General features: G+C 48.8%; 1 protein-coding gene across 1 annotated transcript; it reads right to left on the reverse strand.

Moving 5' to 3' along the window:
* Position 1: 1 nt before the first annotated feature.
* Positions 2-12,777, reverse strand: LOC144947141 (tyrosine-protein phosphatase non-receptor type 12-like; the record flags this gene model as incomplete). Its single annotated transcript, XM_078876338.1, has 5 exons — positions 12,673-12,777; positions 11,611-11,719; positions 3,182-3,258; positions 1,676-1,771; positions 2-13 (listed from the first exon to the last, which is right to left on the reverse strand). Coding segments are annotated over exons 1-5 (399 nt in total), but the record flags the coding sequence as incomplete, so codon positions are not given.
* Positions 12,778-19,939: the final 7,162 nt, after the last annotated feature.

Below are 19,939 nucleotides of genomic sequence, written 5' to 3' on the forward strand. Positions count from 1 at the left end.
CCATGACTATCACCTGGCAGGTAACAGAGTGCACACACACATACACACAGTGTCACCGTCTGAAACAGTCTCGGCATGCATTGGGGTTTTGCGTATTTGTCATTTGATTTTGTACGTTTAGTATTGCTGCTATGGTTCTTACAGCTCTTGGCCAACATCACAAATGAAGGCGCTGCTGCTGTGTGTAATCCCAATTGAGTACCTGCGGCGTAATTGTTTGAATTTGGCAAATTGGGACCGGTACGCGATGGCCTACTCGTTTTGAATGACTTCACCGCATATTGAGCTCCACTGTGCAGCAGACGGGAACATTATATTTTACGGTTAATACACAGCACAGTATTAACCAGCGTGGCCTGCCGGAATCAAACCTCCACAACAAGAGACGAACTCGCTCCGCTGGGCCACGTCACCACCCCTTGTCCTTTCAAGGTGGAGGTGGTGTGAGGTCCGCACACTGTAAGGAATTATCAGGGGACGTAGGTTCGACACCTGGCCATGCATGTGATGATCGGGTGCTCAATACTTGTGTCTGAACCTGATCTGGGCCTCCCCTGACTCCACTCAGCCTTAAATTACTGTAATTATAATTAGTGCTGCGGTGCATAAACATCAGTACTCTAGAAGCAGGGGCAGTGAGACTTGGTCCCGGCCACTAAAACCCTTTTGCCACTGGCACACCTGAGCTCAGCCAGCACGGGGCTCTTACGGTACGGGTGGTGTTTCCACTGGCTATTTACCGTCCCGAGCCAGTTAAACCGTGCCACGATGGCCTCGCGAGAAGTCTGACTCTGGCTTTGAGCCAAGCAGGGCCAGAGGCGGGGTTAAGGGTGCCTTCACTGCGCGTGGCGTCAGTCGGTACGCCGTGGGGGTACGGCGTCGCCGCATCGCTCGTTCGCTGCGTGGGATGTCAGCGGCGCGACTCGCATTCTGCAGTGGAAAAACAACCCGGCACGTCCAGAGCTGCGCTGGGATGGCTCGGCACGGCCGTGGACGCTGCTGTAGTTACAGCGATCAATGCTGCTGATAAGATGATAAGATGATGCTTCCCCTTTCCATTGTTTTTTAAACCAGTTTACAAAATACTTTCTGTATGTAATCAAAACGAAAGTATTCACCCAGGACATTATTAGTAACGTAATTAGATGACGCACTGACAACACAGCATTACCACTACTTGTCTTTCGTGGTCTCATTTTAAAATCTATAATTGCATTGTGCATTATCTAGTTTTACTTCGAACTAAGGCCCACATCGAACAGAGAGGGTCCTTGCCTAAAACATCAGGCTGTTCTCCAGCATTGGTTCAAGCAAGCCTGACTGCTGATGAGACACTAAATCTCAAAACTGGTCCAGAGTTTACTTGTCTGAAACCAACGCTGCTGAAATTATATATTTATATATGCGCTCCCAGAAGGCCATGAAGCTAATGGGGATGTGTAAAAAATACTTGGAAATTTTCTGGAGAGAGGCAGATATGGGAGGAATGAGGTATATAAAATGTTATTTATTTATTTAAGGAAATTCATGGCTCTCCAGGCCTGGGCAGACGCATCTCCACCATGACATTGAACTCCCCAGTATCATGGTGCAGCCATGTCTCTACCTGGATGTCACATTCCCAGATCACCGTGGCATTGTAGTCCCCAGCATCACCGTGCAGCTGTGTCTCTACCTGGATGTCGTACTCCCAGATCATCCTCCAGAAGTCGATGACCGTGTGAGCGAGAGGCCCTTGAGTGGCGATGTAAGTGCGGGGCCCGTTCAGACCCTGCGGGGCCACACGCGGGCGACGCGCGGAGGCGGGATCACGCGCACGAATGACAACTTCTCGTCAAGGTCACAGCGACTTCCGACTCAAATGAGCATCGAGGCGGCACTTATCTCCTGTTTACAACCCTTCAGGCAGTGGTGGAAATTCCACATTCCTATGGCGTGGGGTTAGTCTATCCCTAGGCCAACCATTGTTTACTTTCCCCCCCTATGTTATGGCACTCATTCCATCAACCCTGGAGTGAAGATCGGCTGAGTCAACCCCCAAACCAGGATTTATAAACCTACGCTAACTGGCATCCTGATGTACCCAGTACCAGTCAAATATATTTGTGCAATGACCCTACAATAGCATTTAATTTTGAGAGGTCTCTTTATGAAATCACAAGACCCACTGACTCATTCACCGATGTTGACCGTTCGGCCTGTTATGATGAAGCAGCACGAGGATGAGTAATGCACTGAATGTCAGCAAAGCAAATGGCCCTTTCTAAAACGCACGTTAATTCACTGAGGGTGACAGCTGACCTGGAGAGCACGGAAACCTGTTGAACGGAGTTTATTTGTGATTATGATTGCTCGCGAGAGAGGCCTTGACGGATCGCCGAATTTCAAACATAGTGGGCCATGTCTTATTCACTGTTAGATGAACGCCTCCCCATCCTGTCCCCGATAGTCGTATTAACGTCTTGTGAACAATGTTTGTTTTCACCATCGATCTACAAGCAAAGCGCTGGAAGACGTTTATCCATAACTCCACGTTTACAACTTGAGAAACAAAAGCAACAATTAGCATGTGTAAACGGTGAGAAAACCCATCACAAAGATTTACTGATTTCAGTTACTGTTGCATTTAGGCAGCACTGTGGCACTCTACAAAGGTACGAGCCCTCTCCATATATGGGGCTCCCAGAGGCACACGGCAGCAGTGAACATGACTGATGAAGGACGAAACCGTTCTTCAGGTGAGCTTTGTTTCACCGCTGTCTGTCAGGACAGCCACGTTTTCTTAACTCCTTGAGTTGGTGATCCAACAACAACAACGTGGCTTCTGAGTTGGCGGTCTGGACAAGGCTCTGGAACACGCGCTGTGCACCTGAGCGCGTTTTGGTAAAATCTAAATGATCCCAAAGCAGAGAAACTAGGGCAGGGGTCGGCAACCTACGGCTCTGGAGCTGCATGCGACTCTTTAAGAACTGCCTCGACCATCTTGTATTCACATTGCATTGCGGCTCTTGAAATATTCAGGGATTTTTTTTTACGAATTCAAATAAAATGTCTCTTCTTGTTGTTGTTGTTTTGGTTGCCGACCCCTGAGCTAGTGTGGTGAGGCCCTCCCCGAGTGCAGGGCCATGGCGGTGAGACGGTGGGCACGGCGGCCACCACCGAGTCCCGTGATCGGGCTCACCTGAACAAAGTTCGCGTTGATGTAGTCAGACGTGGCCTCGTCGGTTTGTAAGCTGAGGACAACTCGTGAGTAATCGACTGCAGAGACATGGCGGAAACACAAAGACACACGCAGAGGTCATGCGCTCGGTGACGTAGATCTCGTTTTCTTGGTTCAGGCCTTGAAACAGGCCTTGTTATTAGCCAGGGGCCTGATGAAGGAAATTGTTGGTAAATTCTAAGATAATTTAATGACACGCAAAGGCAGTGTACGCATTGCATGTCCAGAAGCCCCCAATCAGCCCTAACCAGACCACCAGTTCGAAAGAACTGAACGCATGGCCCATTTTGTCGTCGACGCTATCGACTCGGAGAGTTGAGAATACGCGGCCGTCCCAACGGGCGGCGGCAGATTGGGGGTTCTCATCGTTTAGAGATTTGAATGGCGTGGGACCTGGCAGGGCAGCAATTGCAGTAAGAGCCAGAATGGCCATTAAAACATTAAAACATTCAAACATTCAAACGTTGTAAAGGCAATGCCGGTGTCCTTGTCAAGTTACGAAATCACCGGGGGACTATTTTGCGACCGACTTTGACAACTGACTTTACGTGAAGGCCTAACCACCTGTAAAATCTCTCCTAACCTTATGACAGCTTGGAAGCGTATTATTAAACAATGCATATTACAATTCCTTATAGGGGAAACAAATACTAATTAACTGATTACTAACGTAGCATATCATTACAATAAAACACATTACAACGAATTACTAATCTACAACTCATTACTAATCATACTCTTAGGTTTTTTCGGTAAAGTCACGTAGGTAAAAAAAACAATAGAAATAATAATAATAGAAATAAAATAATGATTAATAAATTATTTATTTTTTACCTACGTGACTTTACCGAAAAAACATAAGAGTGTGAATCCTTGCGAAAGCTTCAAATCTAGAATAATTACTAATCGTAACAATTGACTGATTTTGATTTAAAGCTTTCGTGACTGCAGGGATTCATATTCTTGGTTTTATATTCTTATTATTTTATTATTTCCCTTCTACGTGACTTTACCGAAAGAACCAATAATATAATTGACTGATTACCATTTTTTTAATATAATTACAATAACCCCCCCCCCCCCGCCTCAAATCATTGCACCTGAATGAATTAAATGATGACGTCACACTGCTGCTGCTCTATTTAAGACCGGGAACAAGAGCAGAGCCTCACCATTCTGGCGAATTGCCCGATGATGCTGGATGCAATTACCAGCGAAACGTCGTACTACTCAAAAATTGTAAATGTTGTGGTTTCAAGTTTCAACACACCGGTGGGCTAAAGCAGTGAACTATTTGTCTTTTGTCAACGTGACACTTTTTTGCTGATTGGCCGTGTTGGGTGGTGGAGGGTTACGACACATTTATAAATAACGCGATCTAACCCAAAAACGTTTATTATGAATTATTATGAAAGTTATAATGTTCAGAAGACTCGTGGCTCACATTGGGGGAACTGACATCGGAAATATTTCAATCCAAAATCACCAAACTCTTGTAGGCATGTTGACCGTAGCAGTTTCCAGCAAGCATGCGTCTGCTGATGGAATGTTGAATTGTGTCGGACCCGGTAAGGAGGTTGCGCGCATTGAACTAATGCTGCTGGAGTTGTGTATGAAACGTATGTTTAACTTCTTTTGCACCATACGTAGCCAACCGTGCTAATCAGATGTGCGGGGGGAAGGACAGCAAACTAAACACAAAAACCAGTTCCAAACAAATGAGTTTTCAATCTCGATATAACAGAGCATAGCTCCGATGGATTCCTAATATCAGAAGATGCAGAAACGCATCTGAAACTACGCGAGTTACCGTCTTTGATCCATTGCCGGAGTTCACGTGATGGGTCATGCTCCTTGACGAGATCAGCAAGGTGTTGTGGCAAGCACTTTGTGTGTCATGAGTGCGACCTTATTACATATTCATTCAGCAACTGGAAGCCAATGCCGATCAGCGAGCATTCCTGACGTCATCAGGAATGGGACACGATTTAAGATTCTCATCGTCGACGAGGAGATGATGATGAAATCTAGCAAACGAATGACAAACTACAAGAGGAACAAAACTCGGGAGCAGAAGTGACACACAAGGAACTCTTTTTCAAGCTGCTGATATCATCACACTGCGCGTCAAATATGACGACCGGATTGCGCAACTCACACACTGCAGGGACCGGCACAAAGGTGCCCTGTGTAGCCTTTAGCAGACTGTCAGGGCAAGTGCTGTTCACGAATAGCACCTACGAAGGCTGGCATGGCACACCAGGGGGTGGGTGGCCAGTACCATGCCCGGCCGCCTTTCTCTCCCCACCGCTGATGTTTACATACCTCACCACTCATTTAAGGCTGAGTCGACCTAGGGGGGGGCAGGACCGCTTCAGATATTCGTCACTGTTATTGGTTATGAACGGGAATCGAACTCGCTGGGTTTGTAGCGCGGCTCTCTCAGAATTACACTGCCGCTTCCCTTTAAAGAGTTTTACTGATACAACATTGCCCATATACAGTGCCGGAGCGAAGCGAGGGGCAGGCAGGGGGGCCTTAGACTCCCCCCCCCCCTGGTGGGAAAAGCTACGAGTTGGGGGGCCCCCTTGACAACCACCATGAGATGTGGTTTCAACAACAGTACAAAATAAAAAAAATAATGAAAACACTGTTTAAAACGGGTTTTTTGGAAAATGCTTTCATTTATGTTCCACGTTTAATTTAAATTTAATTAGTGCAGTGACTTTTGGCCGCAAATTGTGCAACGCACGTTTGTTTCTATGTTGTAATCACAGTGTCACCAGGTAGACAAGCAGAGCCTCACTTCCCGGCTGGGGCGAATACCGGGAAGGTACAAGGTGGGAACACTTCGTTCTCACGGGCTGTGCGCTCGTTCACTGAAAGCCACGCCAGTGCTGTTGGGTGAACCAAAACATGAATATTGGAGCGCTCCAAAGCAGCGGATGCCAGAGTGAAGTCCGAATCCATTGCCGACGTGTGGTGGTCACCGTGCGATACAAATACAATCTTGGGGCCCCACCTGACCGATTGCCACACCCCCTGAGCTGATAACACGATGTAACACAATATTTGTCCCTGGGTAGGAAATGTTATTTTGTAATTGCTTATGTCAAAAAAGTATAGAAAATGGCTGTTATTCCCCACAAACTTTGGTTTTGTGGCCAGGACAGTGATATTTTTAAAATGTACCTATTTTCAATGAGAAAACGGGCGAATTTGTATCTTTTCGTTCACATAAAGTCAGAAAACAACAACATAGGACTCAACATTAACACGTATTCATACTAAAGTAATACAAACATGACAAAAGATTTAGAAGTGAGTAGTTTTTCGAGATTTTTACTGTAAATCACTTTCACGAATGAGCCCCCAAATGTAGTCTCCCATCATGTTCTCGTTATACTGTCCTTGGTAGCAGTGTTCAAAGTCCAGTATATCTTCTTTATCTGTGGTCCGACAAAGACACTGGCTTTGACCTTTGCCTCAGACAGCTTAGGGAAGAAGTCTTGAAGGTACTTGAAGGCTGCCTACTCCTTATCTACAGCTCTGACAAATTGTTTCATAAGGCTCAATTTGATGTGCAGTGGTAGCATCAGCACCTTCTGGGGGTCCGCCAGTGGCTCCCACTTAATGTTGTTCCTCCCCACAGAGAACTCGGTCCGCTGTGGCCAGTCCCACCTGTGGTAGTGCGCCTTGGTGTCCCTGCTGTCCCAATGGCAAAGATAGCAGGGAAACTTGGTAAAACCGCCTTGGAGACCCGTCAGGAATGCCACCATTCTGAAGTCTCCGATGACCTCCCAGCCGTACTCATCATACTTCAAGGCGTCCAGCAAGGTCTTGATGCTGTTGTAATCCTCTTTGAGGTGCACCGAATGAGCCAGGGGAAGAGATGGGTACTTGTTACCATTATGGAGCAGCACGGCTTTGAGGCTCCTGGATGAGCTGTCAATGAAGAGGCGCCACTCATTCTGGTTACAGGCGATTCCGATTGCCTCGAACAGACTGGTCACATTGTGGCAGAAGCAGAGCCCATCTTGACGGGTGAAGAAGCTGCAAAAAGGTTGGTGACGCTTCCTTTGATCTGCGACTTGCACACTTTAATCCAACAAGTTCCACTGCTTGACCCTATACGCCAAAAGCTCGGCATTGGACTTGGTGAGACCAAGATCTCTGATCAAGTCGTTGAGGTATTTTTGTTTGGGGTAGTATGGGTTTCTCTCCTCAGCTCCACCTCTGAAATTGTCATCTGGATCTACAACGTCTTCCTCACTCTCTGACTTGCTGCTCTTCTAAAGACGGCTGCTCTCGTTCCGGAGGAGTGAGTACGGGGAGCTCATGGGATAGCGAACTTCATGGCTCTCTTTTCCCCTCTGTACCATCCTACAAAAATACATTTATTTCACCCATGACTAATGTGCAACATTTTTTATATATGATATATTTATTCAATAACATTGAAAATTGTAAAACATTTTAAAATTAAAAACTTTTACAATATAAAACATTTCAACAAATTTGTTTTGCATTGCTCGCAGGTGAAATGAGGTGCCCAGGGTTTGTCTTAATCCCCGACAGGCATTCCGAAATATGCCTTGTATGCCTCACACATCTTATCAGATGATAAATTGGCCGCAGACATAGCAAAATGCGTCTGCCGGATGATTGCAGCCTCTTGATGCCATCTCAGAAAAATGCAGATATGTATCCACTTAGGCAGCTGGAACTAAACTGAACTGGTGGGCTTAAGGCCCCTGTATTTATACTATTATTTATATTACTGGAAAGTTCTAGAATGTTCTAGAAGTTACTCCAAGTTTACTCAGCACTGAATCTATCTGGAATGTTCTGGAAAATAGGTAAATTTCTAAATATCACTGTCCTGGTCACAAAAGCAAAGTTTGTGGGGTATAATAGCCATTTTCTGTACTTTTGAGGCATAAGCAATTAGGAAATAACATTTACTAGCCAGGGACAAAAAACAAATTGTTACACAATGTCGTTACTACGCCACTGCCCATATACTGTATATGTTAACGACTCTGTACATTGCAGAGGGTGTTACGAGAGTGCACTGGACCAGCTATCCAGAGAGGTCACCGGTTCGGTCCGATCTTCCGGCAAGACGGTTGAAAGAATGGGGGCAAATTTTTTAAATCTCCACCCCACAGCGTGAATAGGAGGGCCGAAGTTCCGGCAGCAAGTTGCGTGTGGTGGGGGAAAGTGTGAGGTGCTCCCAATATATTCCAAGACGTCTGTCTGGCCAGTGTGTAAGAGTAGGCCAAATACCTTGTTAGATGGCCTCTCTCATACAATTTTCTCTTGGAGGCACATCGCTATGTTGCTTCTTATAAATAGTTTTTTTTTTCCAAAAATGACTCTTCTACTCTGTCCTGGCTCACCCCTCTGTTTCATCATTCTGATCCCAGTCCATCGTAAGCAATCACCCTCGGTACACATGTTCTGCATGCAACACCTAGAAATTATTAACGCCGTTTATAGTGACAGAACAGCTGCTGCTCTGAGATTACACGAAGTAACGAACACAAAGTAGAGCGGCAGGAAGGGGACGAGGCGCTCTGAGCCACCGGGCGATGTGCAGCAGCAAAACTTGAAAGTTTTTTCATTAAAAATTTGATCTGAGAAATTAAAGTGTAAACACGAACGGGCAACGTCACGAATAAACGCGTGAGAGTTGGGGCTCATTTTGTGGGTCATTTTGAAATGACAATATGAATCCAGGAAATACGTCGTGGGACAGCGTGAAACACGGCAGTCAAATATAAAGTTACGACACATGCAGAGTGGACGCTGGGTAAGAAGTGCGTCATACGATCAGCAGATCAGAGTGGTTCCGCTACGGAGAGTCACCGTCTTCTTGAAGGCGATTCTGAACAACTGGACCCCAAACACGTCGTATCCATTCGTCGTTTGTTTACTCCGGGGTTAAAATCTTGCATCCTGGGCCCTCACACACATGAAGGGGCCGCCGTGGCGAGATGTTTACTACCTTGCCTGGTATGCCGGAGGACGTGGGTTCGATCCCGACTCTGATGCCTGTATATTGGAGTTTGCATGTCTCTCCCCCCGTGGTCGTGTGGATTTTTCCCCGGGTCGTCTGGTTTTTCCCTCCAAATTTACTCAACATGCTTTCAGAATATAGGGCTGCTGTAAATTTCCACATGATAAACCACTTTGTTGAGCTATCATTTGTGGCCAAGTCGCTTCTGGAAAGAGCTATGTAGCTCAGTGGGCCTCACCTGGTAAAATAAAATACAGTACGTGGGCATACGACGCAGCTCACTCCAATGCTTGCCTTAAAATACAGGGGAAGAAAAAGTTCCTCTTACAACCTGTAAAATACACAGAGTCTATTTCTACAGAAAATGCGGTAACAAAATACTGAAAAATTAACTCGAGAAGATGATTGAATTTAACAAATGAGGCTGCCACGTCGAGCTGAAAATAAACACGAGGATAACCGAGTCAACGAGTTCAGCGACAGACACGGTGGTGGAGGGACACGGCTCGCAATGGCAGTGTGACAAGTGAAGACGCTGTTGTCGACCAAACCCGGGCACATTTCTCGCGTTCGACTTCGCAATTCAATCATTGCTGACCGTGGGAATCTTGCGAACAACTCCAGAAACTCAACTTCCTCATAGCTGTAATAAATGTCGGTAGAAAAGTGCGAGTTTGTGTGGATTGTACTTAATTACTGGTGATTTTGTGTTTGTACTCTTAGGTTTTTTCGGTAAAGTCACGTAGGTAAAAAATGTTAAATTAATAAAAGTAAAATAAAATACATAAAAAAATGCACTTTTATTAATTTAAAATTTTTTACCTCCGTGACTTTACCGAAAAAACCTAAGAGTATGAATCCTTGCAGTCACGAAAGCTTCAAGTCTAGAATTTTGTGTTTGCTTTGTTGAATTACATTTTTCCACTTTATTTATGTTCATGAAACAAATCTAGTCATGCTTTGTCTATTTTTGTTATGTTTCCGACCAGTTCCCTATTCCTATAACTCAGTGGCGGCTCCTGCAAAATCTCTCAGGGGGGGCAAATGTCTGGATGATTGATAAGGATAAGGTCCACCCATGCAATGGATAAATTAACAGCTTAAGCATGTAAAGGCAACTTCACTTCTTTAATATTAATGAAAAATAAAGTGACTCTTACAATACATCTTGTTTGTTTCTATACTCACTATTAAAACAAACCACTCAAGTTTCTTTTATTAAAGATTCCACTAGGTGGCGACAAATTATATTGTTGGATGAAACGTGCTTACGTATGATGACGTAAGCACGTATGATGACGTAAGCACGTTAGGGCGAGCCCTCCCGGAAGCCATAGAGAATGCATTGCAGCGCCCCCGTTCGAAAAAAAACATCTTTGAATGTAAGTCTATGGGACCACTCGGGGCGATTCTCAGCTGGAGGGAAATCGCCCAAAAAGAGGCGGTACTCCACAGAACGTAGCATGACGCTGATTGGACCATATCCAGAGGCACAGTGACGGCTAGCGTGACTCTGTGGTTGAATGACATTGGTGGTGCGTCGCCCAATCGCCCTAATGAAGAAACCGCCCCTGGTATAACTTGTGAAGCGTGTTCTGATACTCGCCGTTTGTATCGTGACCTATGCACCCATGTTTGTACCGAAGATCTGTAATGGTCAACATTCGTACCAACACCCATAATATAGAGCCCAACAGCGTATTGGGCCCTTACTGCTAAAATAAATAAAATACATCTATCTTATCAGGCAGCACTCAGTCTATTATCGAAACTGTGCAGTTTACTGGTACCAGACTTTGGTACAAATCAATTCCTGCCGACCGAACACATTCCCAGACCGTACGCGGTTCAACCTGGACGCGTGGCAACCCTAAAAAGACGCCAATGCAGTTGATGCAACTCGTGAAGCCTTGCGCTGTGGCTCTTAATTATCTTTAACGATCTAACATGCCGAATGAGTGCAGCACGTTGTCATAGCAGCCAAATCTAAGTGAGTTTTAGTCTGAATTCCTGGAACTTGCCCCTACGAGGTTTGGAGTTAGTCGCCTCAAACAGAATCGTCGTGTCTAACTGCCACAACGTTTGTTTGTGAGAATTGTTCACACATTTTTTTACCCAGTAAAAAAAAATAATGACAATTAGCTCGTCGTTAAAGCCTTGAGCGCCCTTTAATCTTGTTGGCCGTGTCGGGTGGTGGAGGATCTTGACGATACAAATTTGGTCAGATGATCACGTAGAATGGCCCGACCCAAATATCTATGAAGAATAATAACACATTAAAATAGATTACAACGGGAGCAGGAAATGTGCAGTGTGGTTTCAGCGGCAGCGGATGTCGGTGGCGCGGCATGGTGTTCTCGCCACTCACACGGGAGGATGTCCTTGTATCGGTTCTTCTTGCTGTTCTCCGGGAGTTCGCCGGCCGCCGTCGGGAAGGAGCGATCATTGCGATGCTTCACAGACTTGCGCTTGAGTTTCTGCAGCAAAACAAAACAGCTTCAATGACACGCAGGGGGGCGTGTGCAACATCGTGTGCACAACAAGTCCTCGGCCTTAACCAGACCATCAGCGCAAAGGAACTGAACGTGTGGCCATTTTGTGGTTTTAGACCATGGACTCGAAGGGCTGCGAAAAATGTGGTCGTTTCAACTGGCAGCAGCGAAACAAAGACAACTCTGTGAGCGGTTTCGTTCTCATTACGACTCATCAGTGTGGCATAGTAATCAATGTTCACCGCTGTGACATGCCTCTGTGTGGGGAGGGCTCGTACCTTTAAACTACGGGGACCCTTTTAGCACTGCCTAAAGGCAACGGTCATGCAAATTTCTAAATGACAAGAAAAACCCGTCACATCACAATGACCAATGCAGGCCGGATGCAATCAGATTTAACAACACACGGAGCGCTGTGCAGAAGCTCGGCCTCATCCAGGCCACCAGCTCAAGAACAACGCAAGACCTGGCAGGACCCTCCTGAGAAAGAGCCGTGAACTCAGTGAGGCCTCCTGAGTAAACAACCTAGTAATGATATAAAATTACATAGGCTGCTAAACGTTGAACAGAATGGGCATCGTGTATTCTGCTCCGGCACTCACCCACGCTGTGCAAATGGAGAAAACCTGCGAAGCCCATCGCTTCATTCTATGCAGGGTTGCATTGCACATCGCCCAGGCCTGGCGCTGCCCCCATAGCCGGGGTTTACCAGGACAGTTTGGTAATTGGCGTCCATGTCTGGGTGGTGGTAGGGATTGATTTGCGCTGAGATCCAGTGCCGGTGGTGCTGCGTTGAACTTTATTACAGTGCAGTTCTACTACTATGCCTAGGCCCACTCGACGGTGTTGCATCATCCCTGGTGCAGGGGGTCAAGCGGGCCACCGCCCCCCATCTCCCTCGTCGTAGCAGTTGCACCGCCTGCGGAGTGGGCAGCTACGCCGCTGCCAAGATCGCTGCACAGAGGGGAGTGCGATGGCGTGCCGACGACGGTGGTCATGCACGCTGCTGGGTGCTCGCGCAGGCGGGGGCAGACACACGTCATGCTGGGAGGTAGATATGCTGGGGAAGCAGGGCGTCGCAAGAAGCAAGGGAATTATGAGAAGCAGAGAATGCTGGGAGTGATACCGCCTACTCTACTCGGATGTAATGTTTGATGTATAGAGCGCCTTCACTCAAGGTGCTTGACGCAGTTTAGAAAACGATGACGAACATAATTACTGAGATGGCAGGAGCGTGCAAGGATTGAGGAATGAATGACAGCGATATAGATGTCCTTAGGCGGAGGGATTGATTGCTGCTTCTGCTGCGTGTGGAATCCCAATTGAGAAACTTGCAGTGTAATGTTTAAAAATTTGGACCGTGACGCCGGCACACAATGGCCTACTCTTGCGAATAACGTCACGGGATCTTTAAAGTTCAAGATGAGGCAGATGGCGTGTAGGAATATACCTGCAGAAATAACCAGGGTGGCCTGCCGGTTTCAAACCACAAACCTCTGGAACAAGCAGCAAATACGCTAAAGCTGGGCCGTGTCACAGGCCAACACCACCACCACCACAACACACGCAAGGTGATTTCTAGACATTTATGACCATATGATTAGTCCTCCCATCATGCATTGCATGTCACATGACATCACCATACTGCGTGTATAACCATTGTTTCAGGGGGCACAGTCCGGAACGTCGTTTTTCGGGAATAATTTTGGCACCCAGCCACCCCCAGCCGCACCCAGCCACCCCCAGCTACCCCGATCTCCTCTGCCTCGTTGTGTCTGAGGATTATTTAAAAACGGGATACAACAACGTAAATAAACATTCTGGTTCGGTGCATACATTGTGCTCTCGTGGTAGTCCCTTCAATCCCTACTCTTGAGCCATCCCGAGCAGCGTTCCAGAAAATACTGCGTGAGACATTAACCCGTGTGTGTGATGCAATGGCGTTGTTTTATCCCAACAACATTCTAAACATGGGGCCTCATCATATTTTACCATTTGTTCCAGAACTCACTTTCCCAGTGGCTACCACCGGTTCCATTTGACTGCACCCTGCCCACGCATTGCCTTTCCGATGGGTTCCCCGTCGTTCAGCGGGAGCGTTCGGGATGGTCTACCGTCGCCGTTTCGCGACTCGCCAGGGCGAGAATTTGCCACAAAAACTTTGCCCCATCGAGATTCCCCCCGGGGCCCAGGCCTCACCGACGCCCACGCAGTAAACCACCCGTCGCGGGCTCCCAGTTTTCACCGCAGTCGCGTCATCGTGCGACCACACAACACCGGCGTGTTGCCGATCAACGTCAAATAAACACTCGCACGAACCTTGCGCCAATGGCTTAGAGCATCATCACGACGATCATCATCATCATTGTAGCGGCCCTCGATCTCAGTTGGCCGTGCTGAGGAGTGGCTGTGTGCTAAGAGCTGCACGGCCTCACGAGTGGCTGGAGGGAGAGAGGTCCTGGCGGTCCCCGACCTACAATCATCATTGTCGACAGCCACGACCTCTGCAGTGCTGCAGGAAACCTTTCCGAAGCCGTCGCCATCCCTCACGGCTAGTCCACGAAGCCGCAATCCGCATCACTCCCGTGCATGGACCAATTTAATCGCTCCATCTCCTTGTTCCCTCCTCTGGCTGCCATTCCGTCCATCGTCGGTCTCGTCTGGGAGCTGTCGTCTCACACAGCGACTGCTCCGGCCCAGACCCAGAGGATTTTCTTAGCAACCAACACGATGCCCCTACCCTGCAGACAGAAGAGTCTGCTGCGTTCTGCGGAGTGCGTCCTTCTCACGGTCGTTCCCGCTTGTTAGGCCACCTGATTCTGTTTTGCTCGTATTTCTCTTGAGTCAGACTCCGTCGCATCCTCTCTGTCGAGTTCCTCAACCGTGTCCTGCCGTCCATCTCCGCTGGAGGTTAGGTGACCGTGGCGTCATCGGAGACGGCAAATACTTCCCCGTCTCTGTCCGTGCCTTGCTTTCTCCGACCCAAGTTGAAGAAAATATCTCCGAAATATTTGGCGAATGGCCTGGCATCTTATTGTCCGGCTCCTTTTACGATTTGTATTTTGTTTCTCTTCTGCGACCTCACGGAAACTTGCAGTGAGTCGATCGCAGAGGCTCCTAGTGGACAAAGTCTAGGCAGAATGATGCTGGGCATTCGTTAGCCATTATGGTGTAAACTGATTGGAGACCAAGTATGTGGTCAATGTTGAACTTAAACTTTTCTCGAAACAGCTTACTCTCATGGTTTGTTGACCTTTGAGTTGTCCATAATGATGATTATTAATTTCAAAACACGGGCGTCGACGCGCAGCACGGTGTCTGCACGGACGCAGAGTGGGGAGGCAGCTGGAGCCGTCGCTGCCGGCGATCTGCCCAAGCTCTGAGGTCCTACATTGGGATGTTTGGCCAACCTCCTTGCGTACGAATGCTTTACGAGCGTGCTGGCGAGGGGACGTTCTTGTTCCAGCGACGCCGGCACGGACACTGGCAGGGCGCGAGCGCGGTTGTTGACAACCGACCTCTTCTTCCCCAGAGCCCCTCCGCTTTGTCTCCGCTCCCCTCATCTACCTCCTCCTCTATACCCCCAAATTATATCTCTCTGGGTCTTCCATCCAAACCTCCGATACCCCCTTTTCCCACCTTCCTTGCACAGTGCCCCCTTTTCATTCTCTCAATGGCGCTGCGGTCCCTCGTCCTTTTCGTGACCCCCACGCTCAATCTGAACGCCCCCCCCACGAACGCTACGCGCTGACGGATTTGCCATAGGAATGTGGAAGTTACTGCCACTGGTTCACGATTGCCAGCAGAGATGAGCCCCACCACGTCCCACGGCGACTCGGCGTCAGCGCGATTGCCGCTCGTCGCAGAGGTGCACGGTTGGAATTCAGCGGCCACCCTGGTTATTACTGTGGGGGTATTCACGGTGATAATGCAGTCTGTTCTCCTATAACGCTTTTTTACAACGCGGATGCAAATTGGAAATAACGCCATTGAGCGAACGCAACAACGTGACGCGAGCAGGAACAAGCGGCCGTACGTCTGCCTCGGCGTAGCGTCGCGCAAGGCAGTGGGATGCTGCTGGATGCTTTGAGATGCTACTACCCACGCGCACTAAGTCTTTGTTCAGCCTGCGTACGCACCTCACGTGTTACCGCGGACTGTGCTTTACTATGTACTCTTTATTACGAGATGTTTCCATCACGCGGTGTTCTTCATGAAAGCAACTGCGACCGACTTTACCGAAAGAACCAAGAAGATGAATCCCTGCAGTCACGAAAGCTTTAAATCAAAAAATCCCTTTGAGCTGTTTTCAGATACAATCCCCTGCCCGTGGTTTATCAATATGTTGCACATTCTGTTAGAAGCGCTGCGCTAAGGTACACAATGTAACCCTTCACAGACTGTTGCTGCGAAAGTTTTCGTAAAGTTTTCCGAAGTAGACGATTACAATGCAAAGCACGATGTCAAAAGATACCCTGCAAACCCAACAAGTACAGTCCAGCCACCTGTCCATGTGCAGCCTGCAATGCCTGGCTCACACCACTGTTGGCAGAAGGCCCTCCCCACTAGAGGGAGCTCTAGAGGGTATATTGGCCTACTCTTCCACACTGGCCAAACATCTTGGAAGAGGTCAGCATCTGAATATTTATACTGGAGGAATCTATGGGCAGGTCAGACCGTGAGCACAACAAGTTTGGAGTCTCCACAATTAACCCCACCACGCAAGTGGTCTGCTCATCCAGTAACTGCGGCGTGCGCGTTTCGCCTGCCGGGTGGACAACGTTGGAGAGATTCCAGAACAACTCCCGAGTGCCGAGCCTGGAGATGAAACCAGCGTGTCAACCGTGCTACGTTTAGTGCCAAATAAGTTCAACATACAACATCCATACAAATAAACAGTGATGATATTATTTTTTATTTCAACTTGTACACGGTGTTTGCTCGCCCATGTAGAGAGAGACAAGAGCAATCGCATCAGCCGGAGCACCCGGAGAGAAACCCCGACGTGCACGGGGGAAACGCTCGATCCCGTAATGACGGAACAGCTGCGAGTGGGAACTCTCTGTGTACCGCCTTCTTCTGGCAAGCCAGGATGTGGCAAGGGCGTTTCACATCACTTGTGTGGTCTTCAACAACCTACCAACCCTCGCTGCCTCCACAGCGGGGGGTTAAGGTCGTGAACCCTACATGACACTTCACAGGCTACTGTACCAACAGGAACCCTCTTTTATAAGTTTTGTAAAGAAAATAACAACAACCCTGTTTTGTAAACGGATATCTAACCGTAAAGATATCAGAACATATGGGAAGGTGAGTTTACGTTATGATGTACACGGTTAAGTTTCGGCTATCAAGTTGCTTTCACAATTTTTAAATAAAACTGCGATACAAAAACACTGGGACGTGATAACAATAACTGAGGCCGCCTGCACGGAGCCGAGGCAGATTCCGAGGGAGATATCCCGAAGTTACCGCACGAGAGAGATATCGCAATCTGGGCAGCAACACGCAGCAGCCTCGCACAGCGCCGCGTCAAACCCGAGCGGCGTTCGTGTGGTGAGCAGGGAGACGTGTAACTGGGATCGCCGCCCACAGCACTTCGTGATTCCACGAACGGCGCTTTCCACTTTAGTGACCGCGGCCGCTGTCGCCGGGACAGGGCGCTGTGGCGCTGCGGCGTTGTCGGTTCTCCTTCAAGGGAACTATTTCTCGTGCCCCGGGGCATAGCAATTTGTGGTCTCTTAAGGAGTAAGATGTCATTCGGAGTCACTCTCCACATATTCGCGCGAATAAAACCAACTCTTGCACATTCTTCTTGATAAAAATGAAATGCACAACGTTCCCATCCCTACGGAGGCACTTACCAGGAATATTGATGGAAAAGAAGGCCCTCACTTTTTTCGAGATCCTTTATCGATCTCTCCCCTCTCACCTCACCCTGCTCCCCCCGTATCCCTCTGCTGTGCCGGGCAGTGGTGGCTAGCACTGCACGTGGCCTGTAACCCAGCATTGTGGCGGTAGTGAGGGTTGGTGGATCACACACAGATGTTCTGACACTCCCTTCCAATGGGTGTCGAGGTGTCACAACATGGACCTGCCAGAATTCAGTACAGAACAAATATGGACTCCACCTATTCCGCCTGTATGAGCGAGTGTCTCCCTCTCGCACACATGGGGTTTCTCCGGCTGCTCCGGTTTCTTCCCACATGTGAACACTCATTCATGGGCCTATAACACCTTCATATATAGAGGGCCACAGAGCTTGGTTGATGGTTGTCACCGGCTCACTGCGTGGCTCCCTTGCTACTTGGCTGGGGTTCCTCGTGCCTCCACGCAGTGATTCCCTCTGTGCGCTGCGAAGATCCCCGTGGCGTCGATCCCGCGAATCCTCGCTCTGATTTAAAAATGTTTTTTTTTATGCCCTTTGTTGGAGATACAAATCGGGGGGAAAATCTTCCACTACCTCCTCCGAACGACTGCGGTGTCCACCCATTCCCAGTGCCTCGCTCATTTTCTCACTCGATATTTTCCCGAGCCGTTTCTCAGATTTGACAAGATTTTCGGATTTTAAATCCCATAAAGCGTTATCTTTTACGATACAGTGTGTGGGTTACATTCACATGCGTTAACGGCACAAGTCTCGATAAGGTCTTATCATATTTATTGAAGCACTGTTGGTTCAGTGGCTTGAATTGAATAATTATTTAAGGGCATTGATACAAATTTTACCAGAAACCCTCTGTGGTTGGGGTTCCACAGTGGCGAGATGTTAACTACCTCACCTGGTGTACAGGAGGTCGTGGGTCTGATCCCGACCTTGATGCCTGTATATTTGGAGTTTTTATTTTCTCTCCCTGTGGTCATGTGGACTTTTCTGCAGGTCCTCTGGTTTTTCTCTCCACATTTAGAATCAACACGTGTTTAGATTATTTGGCTGCGATGACTTTCCACACCATAAGCCACTTGGTTGAGAGCTATCGTTTGTGATAGCCAGGTCGCTTCTGAGTAAGAGCTGTGAAGCTCAGTGGATCCTACCTGGTAAAACACAATCGTATATTTTTCAGGGTGACTTTGGGGGTTGGGCGGTGACAGGCAAGGGGACGGTGGCTGTGACTGGGAGTCGAACTCGGGTCGCCGCCACCTCCCCCGGTCGTCGATTCGTTGTCGCGATCAGGCCACGATCTACCCACTGCTGTATGAGGGTAGTCCCAAAGCTGCCGTCAACTCTCATGCCGCCTCGATCGCTACGATCCATCTCGCTCCTGCACGTGAGCCAATGCCGTCGCTCCGTCTCCCCGCCAGGCGCCCTCTCCGGGCGCGTTCCCTGCCTCGGTCCGCGCTCCGTCGTTCTCTTTCACGCCGCTCGCCCTTCTCCCCGTGAGTGCCGGGCCCGGCCGTGACCGGCGGGCGCAGCGTCCCGTCCGCGCGTTCCCCTTCCCGCGTCTCGGCGCGCGGCGATAACCCACGCCGCTCTGCCCGCCAAACCGAACGCGCGGCGACCCGGAGCTCGCTCGGCACTTTTGCTCTCCCGAGGCACGCGCAGAATTTCTGCTGAACGCCGCTCGACGGCCGCTCGTCTCCCAGAGGGAGGAGGCGGCTCGGACGTGAAGACGGCTGGCCACGGCCTGGTCAGCAAGAACCTTCCTCTGCAAGGCTAAGAATCCACGCTCGTGGGTGGCCATTAGATGTCCCGCACGCAAGCTGAGGGAGCAGCCAAGCAACCGCTTGCTCAAGCCACTGCCGGTGGAAGGGCCTCCACTCCAGGCAGCTCGAAAGAGAGCGCCGCTAGAGAGTTAATTTGGCCTGCTCTTCCACGATGGCCAGACAATCTGAGGTATGAGTACCCACACTTCACCCCACAGCGCAAGACCTGCCGACCGACTGTGGCGCAACCCAATTCAACTCCTGCTGGGCGGGACGCAGGCAGTGGGCAAAGTGGAATTAAGAATCTTCATTTTTGAAAACTGCCACGCCAGGAGATGGAATCGAACCAGAGGCCTCTGGCTCGCAGCTCCGGTGGCGCTACTCACTAAGACGCAGCCGGCAACTGTTGCTCTGTGCCCACACGGGGCCCTCAAACCCCTCAAAGGCGTTGGAGAGATTTGTAAGCCGACAAGTGCCATTGCTCAGAACCAAACCTTTTCTTATCACGATTCTCATCATCAAAAGTGTTCCTCTGCCAATCTGTCAAGTCACAGTGTGCCA

The sequence above is a fragment of the Lampetra fluviatilis genome, chromosome 44, assembly GCF_964198595.1.
Source record: "Lampetra fluviatilis chromosome 44, kcLamFluv1.1, whole genome shotgun sequence".
NCBI classification, from domain to species: Eukaryota; Metazoa; Chordata; class Hyperoartia; order Petromyzontiformes; family Petromyzontidae; genus Lampetra; species Lampetra fluviatilis.